At 40.6% G+C, this 13,835-nt stretch overlaps 1 protein-coding gene across 3 annotated transcripts in view; it reads right to left on the minus strand.

Moving 5' to 3' along the window:
• Positions 1–13,835, minus strand: part of acsbg2 (acyl-CoA synthetase bubblegum family member 2) — a 28,400-nt gene that overhangs the window by 2,490 nt on the left and 12,075 nt on the right. For all 3 annotated transcript variants that reach the window (XM_042417631.1, XM_042417633.1, XM_042417632.1), the window contains exons 2-14: positions 12,684–12,819; positions 11,820–11,941; positions 9,305–9,579; positions 7,435–7,523; positions 6,095–6,215; positions 5,604–5,684; positions 5,357–5,506; positions 4,760–4,936; positions 3,163–3,344; positions 2,701–2,943; positions 2,366–2,583; positions 2,063–2,202; positions 1,276–1,522 (exon numbers count right to left, since the gene is read on the minus strand). In XM_042417631.1, coding sequence (XP_042273565.1) covers positions 1,276–1,522; positions 2,063–2,202; positions 2,366–2,583; positions 2,701–2,943; positions 3,163–3,344; positions 4,760–4,936; positions 5,357–5,506; positions 5,604–5,684; positions 6,095–6,215; positions 7,435–7,523; positions 9,305–9,579; positions 11,820–11,941; positions 12,684–12,819 — 2,181 coding nt within the window. The remainder of the gene's footprint in view (positions 1–1,275; positions 1,523–2,062; positions 2,203–2,365; positions 2,584–2,700; positions 2,944–3,162; positions 3,345–4,759; positions 4,937–5,356; positions 5,507–5,603; positions 5,685–6,094; positions 6,216–7,434; positions 7,524–9,304; positions 9,580–11,819; positions 11,942–12,683; positions 12,820–13,835) is intronic.

The raw sequence follows: 13,835 nt of genomic DNA on the forward strand, positions 1-13,835 counted from the left end.
AGTAAAAACACACCAAAAAAGGCACATTTTCAAAATCTCAATTTTCTTTCAGTTGAGAGAAGAACTAGTTAGTTAGTTTCAATGAATACAGCTCCTGGTTACATTAACTATAGTTATCATGATTATGCAATAAGAGGTACTTTAACAAGTTATTCCTGTTGGATTCAGGAGTTTTACAGGCAAAATTACTACTTTTATACACTGCTGCAGTTTTCTGGAACAGTTCTCCAGACTGAGAGGAGCTTTAAACTTTCAGTAAAGAAATGGTTGATGAATAGTCAGTGACGTGTTTGTTTTGCCTGTTGTCTTGTCTGTTTGTTTTGTTATTGTTTGTGTTTTAACCTGTCTTGTCTTTTATCCTCGACAATGTAATTGTATGTAAAGGTGACTACAGTCTCGTATTTGCCTTGTTGTCAAATGAATTCTATCTACTCAAAAACTTAAGACATTTGATTATTAACTTTCATTCTTATGACTTAAAAATGCTCTTAAATGTCAGAGTGGATTTTAGTAGATGACTGTAGTACAGACATAGCGGTGAGGACACACCTTCTGGTTTGGTCATGAAGAATAGTAAGTTTTTTCTTCTTTTTTTGCATTCATCAGTAGTGTAAACAGCTGGAGTACAGCTGGCATTGATGTTGTTTGCAGTGACCTTCCATCCATCTTCACTGTTAATGTGATTAATTTCTTTTATTATCTGTTTTATCTGATGAACCCCGTCTACCAGCAGCTCCAGTTTGGTTTTCTTTTATTTTCATTTCATCCAAGTTCCTTCATCTGTATTTGTATATTTTTATATTATAAATATATCAGATTGTTGTTATCGATTATTTTGACATATCAATTGCTGCCAGAGATATTATGGATTCCAAATAAATAATATCAACCCTTTAAACATTTTATTTGCATGTTTTTGCAGAATGACGTCTCACCGAATGTAAAGATGTTTCAAAAGAATGAACTACATTATGTGTCTTATTGGCTCCTCCTGCTCTTAGAATACATGTGATGAATCATGTGATGTCCTGAGAGTTGCTCCTACACTTCACTGTAAGTTGTTAAATGTGTCTTCTTCCTCACAGTCAGTAAAGAACTTTTTTACTCTTAAGTTGTCATTTTAAAGGATTCTTCAGTGTCATTTTTTCTGATAATGGCGGGTCCTGGTCTAACAGAGGTTCAAGCTCATAGAGTCCAGGATAAAAGCAGATTTCTACAGCTCAAATAATCAAATAATCTTTAAATAGTTCAAATCTTCAAAGTTTCCCTGCTCACCAAGCTCTCCTCCAGGGATGGAGAAGTCCCGATCCAGAATAACCCACTTCTGGATGCGCTGGGCGTTGGAGGTGGCCTTCTCATTGACTCTGTTGATTCCCTCCTGGACAGCAGCCTGGATCTCTCGATCTTGGCCGCCTGCGATCTCAGAGGCGCGTGTGGCATTGCTGCCCAGCTTCCTGCAGATCTCAACAGCTTCTGGCGTCAGCTCGTCCTCTGGACCGCCTGTTTCAGCGTTCACCTGGCACTGCAGACAAAAAAAACCCAAAAAACATTAGAAAAAGATACAAGGATTGAAAAGTTTCATTTTTATTTATGTAATATTACCAAATCACAACTAAAAATAACAAATAATTAAAAGTTATTACATATTTTTTAATTGCTTGTCCATGCAGCTTTGGTCTATATATGTGGTCTTGCAGTTTTGCTAATCAGCCACCAGATGGCAGTGTATGAAATCAAATGTTTTACAGCCAGTGTTCAGCTTTTTATCGTCAATCTCCCTTTGCAACAGCATCAGCCAAGATACATAAACTCTAAGATTAGATAAAAAGAAATAAAGATAGGACGTTGACTAAGCAAACAGCTGGTCATGTTTTGAAATGCACGTCTCAGATACAGTTACATCTTCATCTGATACTCTTCACTCAGTTAAACAGCCTGTAAGACACTCCTTTTCTTAACAGTCTTATCTACAAGAGCCTCCACTTAAACTATGAATAAAGTTGACAAACTGAGCCGTGCTTGCTGTGAAGGTTACACCAGGTCCAGGTCTCTAAGCCTTTACCTTAATGGTGAGCAGCATAGACAGGAACTTCCTCTTGTCTCCGATCAGCATGGCGTTGCTAATCAGCGGCACGGCCTCCTTAACTGCATCCTCGATAGGGACAGGAGGGATGTTCTCTCCTCCTGCTGTGATGATTAGCTCTAAAAATCAAACGAGGACACAGGTTCAAGTAAGAGACAGGTTTAATTGATCAGGGTCTGATATAGAGCTGCTTTTTCCTGAGGCTTATAGGGATTAAATGTCAGTTACAGTGTTATCTAGCTCTGTAGGGGATGTGGGGTCAGAATGTTTTTTGCAGCTTACCTTTAATTCGTCCTGTGATAAAGAGGAATCCGTTCTTGTCGTGTTTGCCGAGGTCACCAGAGTGCAGCCAGCCGTCTGCGTCCAAAGCTTCCTCCGTCTTGTCGGGCATGTTGAGGTAGCCCATGAAGACGTGGCGACCCCAGAAGCAGATCTCACCATTTCCCTCCTTGTCGGGGTTGTGCAGCTTTGTCTTGCATCCTGGGAGCTCCTTACCACAGCTGCAGGACGAAACATTTCTTTAACTCACCACTTTAAAGCATGTTTTTTAAAAAAAAAAATTATTCCTTATTTCTAAACAGAACGAAAAGTAGTGCCAAATCAAGCAAAGCAAATACCTGGTGAGTTTAAAGGCATCCGAGCGTGAGATGGTGTGAGGTCCGGTGCTCTCACTCATGCCGTACAGCTCGTACAGAGGAATGTCCAGGCTGAGGAAGAACTCCAGGGTGTCTTTGGTGATGGGTGCGGCGCCAGTGTAGCACTTAGTGCAGCGGTCCAGGCCCAGAGCCTTACGCACCTTTTTGAACACAAGCTTCTTGGCTATGTGATAGCTGAATGGTGTGCGCCCGACTGCTCCGCTTCTTGAAGGGGTGACAAAAAACAGCCGGTGTGAATGTTTGACTTAATGCAATTCACAAATATCAGGTGTCCAGCAGGTGTTAAATGCATGATGTATGATGCACAAACTACTAACAGAAAAAAATATTTCAGTAAAAAGTCAAAACAAAAGCTTGAAACCAACCCTGAAGGAAAAGACTGAACCCTCTACATAAAGCTGTAATCACAAAATTTGTACATACGGATTCATCTTGACCAGATTCGCCTGCAGACCCACATCTTTGGCCCAGGCAGCCACCTTCCTGCGCACGGTCGAAGACTTGGATCCGACAGACTTCAACTTCTCCTGCATCTTCTCCCAGACACGTGGGACACCCATGAAGGCTGTGGGACGCACATCCTTCAAGGTGTGGACCAGAGAGCCCTGATAAAAAAAGAAGGCAGAGAGCTTTAACCACCAGCAGCCATATTGTAAACACAAATATGGAAATCTGCTTCCACAACGTGACACAAAGAAAAACTGTTTCCAAACAAACAAAGACGCCTTTTTATGTGTGTGTGTGTGTGTGTAACATGCTAATATGTTCCCCCCTCAGGATAGCCCTTAATTAATCTACTTCTCTTAACTACATTACACACTTAACTTGGAGTTAATGCACCGTTAGGGGGGGATGATGATGATGAAATGAAAGAGGCCCTGACAAAGAAATGACCCTCGAGAGGTTTTCAGCACGTGTTTTACACTGCAGATAAAATCTTGCAGCGTTCACGAAAAGCTGGCGAGAGTTCATGGATCAAAGATAAGTTTTTGATGATTCATTTCAAATGACTAAACCTGTTTTTGTATCCAGGGTTTCTGAAGTGTTCACCACATTAAATTCAAGATGTTTTTAATATCACATAGAATGCAGTTTAATACCTGTTTCATTGTCATACTGGTCAAAGAATGATGGAAAAACAGTTGGGAGAAAAAGGTCCACAACTATTTATTTAGTACATTAATTTACTGACATTTGTATTACAGTTTTATCAGCACTTCCCCTCTGATTACAGGAGTTCTTTATAATATAATTCATCATTTAACATCATGTGGATCCAGATGAGCAGAAGATTGATGGATAGATTAACCAATTACAAAATAATTACGTTTATTTAATTTAATTTTTTTGAGTCCATCAGCTTCAGAGCTACTTTGGCAAACAGTAGTGATTAGTTTGCTACAGGTCTTATGGTGCTGACTTAAACTCCACAAAGAAGTATAAAGCGACTTCCTGCACTTACAATCCGCTGTCGTACCCGTCTCGCTTGAAGTTTATAGATGTATAACGTTTTCTGACTACGGAGCCCGTGAGGTGTCATTGAGGAAAAAAAAAAAAATTATTGTCTCAGTTTAATAATTCATGGCTTTGTTTGGGTGGCAAGAGAGCGAGACACAGACACTAAAAGCTGCTGTCTCACACCAAAAACAATATTAAATTTAGAGCACGAATTATAGTAATCTGTGTGTATAAATTATTAAATCGAGAGCGTAAATGATTTTTTCCCCCCAGGCTCAATACCTGAACACCCGCAACTGCATACAAAAAAAAAGTTAGAACTAATTTTACCATATATATCAGCCAAGAAAAAATATTTTGTTAAATTTAATACTTTTAAGGCCTTTTTTACGGAAACTGAATTCAATCCTTTTAAAGACTTTTCAAGACCTGCAGATTCCACCAGCACTGCTGAGGAAAACATAAAATATATACCTCTGCAGTAAATACTGGAGCCTATGTTTTGGGTGTCCACGTGTTTGTGTTCTGTTCATTACGTATAAACACATCCTCTGTGCCTCACCTTGAGGGCGTCTGGCTGAGCGAAGTAGGTAGCCCCTCCGACCCTCATAGTGACCCAGATGTCGACCATCTGAGCTGCGATGTGGCTGAGAGGCAGGTAGCTGACCACCGACTCCTGAGCCTGAGTGGCGTCTGTCAGACGCACGTGATGGCTGGTGGAGAGCGCTGTCCATGTCAGCTGAGAGGGAAGGAGAGAGGAGCGCAGTTAATATGATGCGTTTGAATTGTTTTATGAATAGGAGGTCACTTATACTGTAAACATGTTTATGAAGAGCAGAGCACTCAAACAAAAATGGTTTTTACACCTTTATGAGTGAACTTTGACAAGAATAAAATGTGTTTTAATTGGTTCACTCAGACAGTTTGGTGTCAAGGTCTAACAGGATTAAACAGTCCATGTATGTTGTTTAGAAAAAGGACTTTAGCCACAGACAAAGTGCTAAAAGTGGAGTCATTTTAATTCCCTGAGGGTTTTTTGCTGCATCGTGAGTGTAACATGTTGATCTGTGCCTCATTTGTCAGCTGCACCTGCACCTTTCTCCCGTCACAAACTGTCAGCTCCAGACACCAAACATGTGACGCTGCGTGTGAAACTTACATTGTCATGGCTGAGCATGACTCCTTTGGGCTGGCCTGTAGTTCCTGAGGTGTAGATGAGCGTGCAGCATTGGTTGGGCTTCTGACTGGAGATTATCTCATCAAGAGGAGCATCTGGCTCATCACGTCCGAGCTCCATAAACTCCGCCCACTGCAGTATACAAAGAAAGAAAGAAAAAAATGCTGAACTGATGTTTATTTGAACTGAATAAACCTTTTTTTGTGTGTGTTTTTGAGTTTTTACTTACAGAATACAGATTTGGTCTCTTCTCTTTTAGTGCATCTTTGTACTGGACGATGGCTTTCAAGTGTGGAAGCTTGTCTTCAACCTGAGAGCAAACAGAATACAATCTTAGTACAAACTGTAAAAATCTGAGAAAAGTCAACATCACTTCTATTTTAAAATGTACAAATACTGATAATTATTGCAAGATTAATACTGTATTGATCAAAGCCATGCTACAACATCAAAAATCGTTCTGATTATCCACAAGAGACATTTCCTACATGATATGTGGTATTATAGCTACCAGTAACTTCTCTTTTGACAGTGTTTTAGCACAATCACTAAATCTCTATTAACTTCCAAACCATGTAGCCCTTAATCATAGTTAAAACTGACAATAAATGCTGGCAACAAAATACAAATCCACTTGCTTTTTTCTCATTAATTGGCATGTGCTGTATATCAAATAGTTGTGCACGGCATTTAAATGTAGCGTATAACTCTTAATCTCACCTGCAGGATCTTCTGCAGCTGCTTGTGGTTCTCCACCACGATGATATTGGCCTTGCTGTTGTCTGCTACGTACTGGCACGCCTCTGGAGAATTGGTGGTGTAGATGCCCACAGCAAACCCGCTGCAACAGACGAGGGAGAGTCACGTTTAGAAGTTTGCAAAACTGGATGAAACTATTCCTTTGTGCTATTCTGAGCAGGCTCTTATGTAGAAATCTGGCTTATGTGTTGGGAAACATTTGAGTGACAGCAGGTATGTTACTAAGACTCAAAAGTGGATTCCTTCCGTCAGAGACATTTTAATCCACAGAACAGTGAAACCTGATGTGCCACAACCATCGTACGTGCTCTTAACACTGATCAGATTTGTTCTCATCTCTACTGGTTTTGAGCTAAACTCATTTACTGGTTTGTTTACAATGGTGAGTATGTTTATTCTCACAGGATCTTGAGGAGAGTAACCTGCAGTATATTGTTTTCCTGGGTAACCATGAGACAAATTATGTTGAAATAGCTGAAGTATCTCAACCAACATCCTGTTTTTCTTGCTTGTTTTCTGTTTTTGACTGCCCCACTCCTAAAGAGGATGGGAAAATACAAACTACTTGACTTGGCAGTATCATTGCATTGGAGGAACTGACACCCACATCCGATGGGAAGTGAGACAAGCAAGACTTGACCCAAGTTTCAACGTGATGTACTGCAAACCTGAGTTGATTAAAGAGGATCTGTACTTTGCCTCCTCAAGACTGGTTTGACAAGATGGCAATAGTTTCAGCATGATGATGTGTAACCAAACTCCAATCGGTAAAAGCTTTTTTAAGAATTACAGAAAACGTCAGCATCACCACAGCTCAAACTGGACCGACAGCGGGAAAAACCCAACCTTACGGAACAGATGTTTGGTGATGTAACCAGCTCAGCCGGGGCAAAGCCGACATTGACCAATCAATACTCATGTTCTTAATTTGCTGCAGGGTTTCGGTTTCTCCATGATGGAGTCAATGTATTTGTGTCTCACAGCTCACTGTACTAGGCACGCCTAAAGGTTTCTGAAGCCCTTCACGCTGATTATTTATGCAATCATGAAAGCTGAGAGGTTTGTGTTACTGTTATTTGATCACCTCGCAGTTCATCAGCTTCATGTTTATGCAAAGTCTGAGGCACGTCCTTAAATAAAGAGGCTACGTGCGGGGCTGGGTGATACCCGAGGTTATGTTCTGGCTTAGACATATTTCAGGTCTTGGATTGCATCACTCAGGTATGAAGACATGCAAACAATGACACCCTTTGTGAGAAAAACTCCTCACTGACACCTTCAGAGATGAAGATAATACTCACCCTGCCAAAATGGCTCCGATATCAGAGATGAACCACTCAGCGGAGTTGAAGCCCAGGATCCCGACACCATGGTAACGCTGCAAACCGAGCTGCAGAAAGACAAACATACTTTCCTTGAGTATATATAAACATTTCCATTTCCTGTTTTTAACTCAGCCAGGTACTCATTATCCACTAGAGTCCCCCTTCTGCTCAAAAATGTGATTTGCTTCTTGTTACTTCACTTGGATGTGTGAGCTTCACTCTGATGTATGTACAGAGTTTGCCACAAGAAGGCTGTTTTCACAATCATCTGCTGAGGAAGGAAAGTTTCTCTGTCCTCACCTTTAAATCTGAGTTTAGGGTGTGACATCACAACTAGTTTGGAGCCAATCACGGTCCAATATTCAACTTATACAAGTGTGATTTGGAAACTTGAAGCCTCCAGTGCACAAACACTGAGAGTGAAGCGGAAGACATCTTGCATCCAGCAGTTAAACTTTTGAAATGGAAATTATTTGCATGTTCATAGAGTCTTGAATTTTTAATGAGGGAGCAGCTTTAGATGTAATTTTAAGGATTTGAGCGAGGGAATTGAACTTTTTTTTATAGAAAAACCACATCAGACACAAATTATAACTCGAAGCAGAGTATTTCTATACAGTATACTTCTTAAAACATGTCTGGAAGGCATCTTTAAATATCACTGTTGTCATCTTGATGATCTTCTAAGTCTCAAATTTGGTTATTTTCATGTATTAAGATGAAACTTGAAGCTTTCCTCTGTGTTTTGCTCATGAAGTGTCCTGTATGCACTTACAGTAATTGTAAAAACAAAGTTTGCCTTTCTTCCTGAAACAATAGGAAGCAGGTTTTGACCTGCCAGCAGCAGATCTGCTGATCTACGCAGTGATCAGACCCAAGGACAGCTTGAAGCTCGTTGCCACAACGGCAGTTACTATGGAGCAGATATACAGCCAAATGTACACGGGGCCGTCATAATGAAACCAAGTTGAAAAACAGAGAGCTTTTTAAATAACTCATGATGTCTTTTGTAACAGCAGTTGGATTCTAATATGAGTCTTGACATGTGATTCTCAGCTCCTGTAGATGGAAACATAAAACCTTGGCAGACCCGACTGTGTTTTGTTAATATCTGAGAGCGTTAAAGCTCAACGAGAGACACACTACCATGACTGTTAAGACTGTGATCTTTGCATCACGTGACCTAAAACAAGCAAAAAGTTCATGCTGCATATACAAGAGTGTGTGTTCGGAGGGCGCCGGGTTCAGGATGGTTTGAGTGTTTACATACAGAGACACACGTGTAAGTATGTCTGTGTAGATGTGTGTGTGTGTGTGTGTGTACATGACCCCGGCTGAGTCTCCATGCTGACAAACTTCACAATAAACAATAGCGTGCTCTGTCCTGTATGAACAGCTGAGGACTGTACTGGCTGACATTTCAGCCTGACTCCTTTGTGCTGCGTCGTGTGTCGTCTAGACTGACTTGGCATAAATTCCAATGCACAGACACAAGATTTTAAACATGACGACAGTCGGAAAGACAAGGGGGATTGTTTAAAACAAAACTGAAATGTTAGACCTTTTGAGACTGAAAAACTAAAGGTGGGCGGTAACATTTACAGGTACTTCACTGTTCTCTTATGAGGTGTTCTGTAATAGAGAAATTTTTGAAATTAGCCTACCGTGAGTAATTTCCCTGATTGAGCAACATCCTGTGCCAGATTTTTGCAACCTTGTCCTGGCAAGTGTTGAAATGTTCAGGATTTTATTTAATGCTCTTAATGCGGGCAAAAAACTGACAGCTGTTTGTCAAAAACCCTAAACAACCTTTGTCAGCATTTTTCTCTTCCTGGCTGTCCGTTACCTTCAGGAAGCTCTTGGCTGCTGTACGGCAGGCCTGGTAGTATTCTTTGTAGTTCAGGCTCTTCTGCTGCTCGCCCTCCTTCCAGCTCAAAGCCGTATATTCGCCAAAACGCTCCACGGCTGAGGTGAACATCTGGTTGACTGTCAAAGGGGTTTCGGCAGCCAGGCCAGATTCCCCCATTCTTAGTTTCACCTCTGCATCATACTGAGACGTCCACATGTTGCGCTCTGCTGCCGCCGCTGGCAATGACAGAGAGTCTGGGCGCTGGGCATTCACTGGAAGAGGAGGCGTGAAGAAAGAGGGCGGTCAGAAAAATGAGCAAAGGCATGTTAAGAGAATTCAGCGACAGATCCCCTTCAAGACGTTTCCAAGAAAACATGCAGAACTAAACTTTCTGCCAGCGTCTCCTTGTTCCTCTAATCTCCACGTGAGTTGCAACAGAAACCCTGTATTTGTCATATTAGAAGGGAAACCATTCACTCTCTGATACTATATTAAGAGCTGCAAACAAGCATGGCCCAATGAGCAAATGAGCGAGCCTAATCTAAGCCCTCAGCAACAGCTCAGTCACACAGGATGCACAGCGTTGTCCAGATGAACAACGGTAAGATATTACTTCTGGTTGGCTGGATGAAGATTTCTTTAAACCAAACAAATCCGTTCATTGTTACCTTCTTACAGTATTTAAAATTGTTAAATGGAAAAAAAATGATTTATTACAACTTATTACACCAAATTAACTGCTGAGATCTCAGAAACATAAAGCAGATGATCATACAATCAACATACTTTTTTACCCAAACTGTCTGTCGTAAACATCCATCACAATTTACAGGCCGACTTCTTGAATCAACGTTGAACTAGTGTACTAGTCGTATCTGTGTGAGCGCACATACTGTAGTTTCCAGTGCAGTGAGGGATTACCAACATTATAGGTGAACTCCCTTTCAGTTTTACCTAAAAAAGAAAATGGTTAACATCATCTGACTAATCTGAGATTTCAGCATTTACTTTGGTGAGAGCAATGTTATCATTACTGATATAAGCGAAGACCTGAGCAACGAAAATAAAATCCAAATTGTGAACTAGAAGAGTGCAGATATCCACCAGGTGTGTCTGGGGGCATCTATAGTCTCATTATACCTCCCTCTCCCCTCCTGGCTCCCTTACAGTCAAGATGGCAGCGAAGCTAACAAAAACGGGGATTTATTCATCTCGTATCGTGCTTAACATTAGTGGATCATAACATATTGGATATGGAATTAATCTGCAGTTGCTACAGTTCAAGAGAGCCAAAACTTTTCTATAGATGTCAGTTTTTGAGCCACGACAAAGGCCGAAACGTGGCCTGCAACAGACTTGTTTTTAGCTTAGCCGATTGCCGGAAATGCCTTTTGCTGCAGTTGTTGATCACTTGCGGCCGGTTAAGAGGAGTCAATGGGGGTATAAAACCTGTTATAAAATAGGTTTTTCAACAATTGTGAATCACTGCAACCACGAGAGGTCCTGGAGCATACAGTCATAAATATGCACAAAAGATATTAGGCTGATGGGTCCAGTAGTATGTGAGATTACACACACAGGGACACATACGCCTGGCGGAGGTAATGAACCTAAATATTCCTTTAAAATGTTAAGTTAGCATTAGGAAAAGTTACAATTCCACTTTGTGTGTTTTACAATCACAAACAAAAGGTGTGTCTTGACCAAACAGCCAGCAGGATGTTTTGGAGGGGTATTGTCTATGTACAGAGGATTTATGACCAAACTCAAACAGCTGCTTATCAGTAGATGGAGCAGCTGGGAGGGCAGGATGGTGAATGTTTTATCATGGAAAACTCTACAACCATTATATTTCACCTGGTGAGTGACTGATGAATGACCTCAGTGTATATTAGTATAATAATCATTTTGTTATTTTAGTACACAAACAGCATATATTGCATGTTTGTCCATCATGAAAGAGGGATCCATCCTCTGTTGCTCTTCCTGAATTTTCTTCCATTTTTTTTCCAGGGTTTTTTGGGTGAGTTTTTCCTTTACATTTTAAAGCCTCTTAGCCTCTTTACTTGAAGATGACCCAAAATAATGACAGTGTTTTATTCCACTGACCTTATTTTTCATCATAATTAAGAAGCACTCCTTCCCTGACAAATATCCTGGAATAAGTAGGACATGTACCCGGATTTTCCACGTCAGTGAGCGAGACAGGAAGGAATGTCAAAATTGAGACTGAAGGCAGGAAAAGGAAAGTCATGTTGTGCTGCCAAAGAATGTGGAGTTCACACACTCACTTCTGTATTGTTCACTTCCTCAGCAAAAAAAAAGGACAAAACCATACTGCTGATTTCAGCAAATAGAGCCAACACAATAACTATATCCAATCCATCCATATAAAGATATAAAACGAAGCTTATCATAAGTTTAAGGTGGGACAAAGAGAGTGTAAAAAAAGCATTCAACCTTTTGGCTTTCCTTTGTTAAATTTCAACAGGCGTGTGTGTTAATCTCTCACCTGTTTGTGTGTTTAAGGTCTGTTCAGCAGGGACCTCTGTAGTCTTGGTGCTGCTGGTGACTTCATTACGGGCACAAATCTCCTCTTCTCTCTCCCCTGTGGACTCTTCCTCTGAGGACTCGCTGAACAAACAAATAGGGAAAAAAATACGTCAACAAACACACAGATGAGTGGATTCCCAGGATGACTGCACCCTGCGACGTCCGAGGGGATAACCCGAGGCAGAAAACTGACCCTGCCCTGAGTCATATGGGAAAAACCGGGGCTCTCGACACGCTGTTGAGTTCATCATCATCTTGATTCTGCCCTAAATCTCACGGCTCTTAACATACTGTTTATCTACAATCATATCAATCATAAGTCATTTTTATATTATTATAAAGCTTCCATTAAAGTGATAAAAACACTATTTGTACACTGACAGGAACGTAATCCTCTACAAGAAGAGACTGCGCAATTACTGTGAACACTGAGCGCTGGAGCTGTAACCTGGGTGGTATACTTGGCTCACATCAGTATCCTGTAATTTCCCTACCCGTAAACCGACATTCAAATCTTCCCACAAGACAATAATGCTATACGTGTCCAGTCAAAAAAGCACTTCCAACTAACTATCAAGCTCGTAGAATTGTAATCCACGTCAATATCAGACTCTTAGACCAGTTGTTCTCAACTGTCTGTGGCTTGTGATCCTCCATCAAATGTTTCATATTTCAATCAGCTACAATCACTTCAAGCAAAGACTGAAGAGATAAAGACATCCAGTATTTTACAATAAAAATGTCCTAAAAACACTTGTTGATTATCTTGTAACCCCCAGACAGTGGCATCAAAGTGTGTGTGTGTGTGTGTGTGGAGACGTACTTCGCTGTATCCACAATGCCGTCATCAAGGGAAGCTGCGCTGTCCCCCGTACCACAGGAAGACTCCAGGAAGCCACCTGGTCTGGGAGGCTCCATCACCACGGCCTCAGACATGGTGGTGGGCTCACACGCGGTCACTGAAAGAGTGAGGTGAGAGGTGGTTAATAGGAGCCCCGTTAGCTTAATTTAACAAACACATCGCTGACAATAATCCACAACGAGAAAAGTTACAGCTGTTACATGATGATGACGACAAAGAAAACTGGACACAAAGTAGTGTACGTACATCCTGATAGTGTATAAGGTGCAAGAAGGAACTATAAAGAAAAGTCTCCTTAGCGAATAAATAAGGATTTTGATACAAGACTTTTTCTGTAATGTCCAAATCTCGTCTGTCCACCTGATGATTATCATATTGGGTTACTTAGGCCTATGTGAACCAATGTTGGTTCTTTTGTTGAATAATTGTGAGTTTTCTTTCTGTGTAAACATGTTTATTATTTTCATGATGGATGGATTAGTCAGCTACTTCATCTTTTTATAAATTGATTAATAGTCTAGTCTCTAAAACGCTGACATGTTTAAATTACTTATTTTGTCTAACCAACAGTTCAACAACCAAAAAGTTTCCATTCACTATCACAGACAAGGAAACCCAGCACATTACTCACATTTGAGAACTAATCTAAGTAATTAATTTAATTACCGTTTCAGCTCTAAACATGTTTACCACTATTGTTCAATGAGTCCAAATCACCTGAGAAAAAATCGATTCACAATATTTACTGTCATTGTATTCAGTGGATCATCTTGAAATAATTGTTTGCATCCTATTGACTGACATGTAACTGATATCTCAAGGAGTTTTGTGGTTGTAAACACTGTAGATGATTTCATTTGCAGATGTTATGATGGTAAAGCTCAACCTGAGATTCACACTTGCGTTGAGTCAGTATCGGTAGTATCACCTTATGAAGATGTAATGTGAAACATCATCGCTGTACTCAGTTTATCTTCTTTGGGAGCATCAATTCAGCCTTTTTCTTGATTAAAGAAAAACAAAAAAAAAAAAACTACACACACAGTCTTTTGGAGTTAGAGTCAGACCTGGTTTTGAGAGGACTTACGACTTCAAAAGGAAAGGAAAAGAAAA

Source organism: Thunnus maccoyii, chromosome 7 (genome assembly GCF_910596095.1).
Source record: "Thunnus maccoyii chromosome 7, fThuMac1.1, whole genome shotgun sequence".
In the NCBI taxonomy this organism is placed as follows: Eukaryota; Metazoa; Chordata; class Actinopteri; order Scombriformes; family Scombridae; genus Thunnus; species Thunnus maccoyii.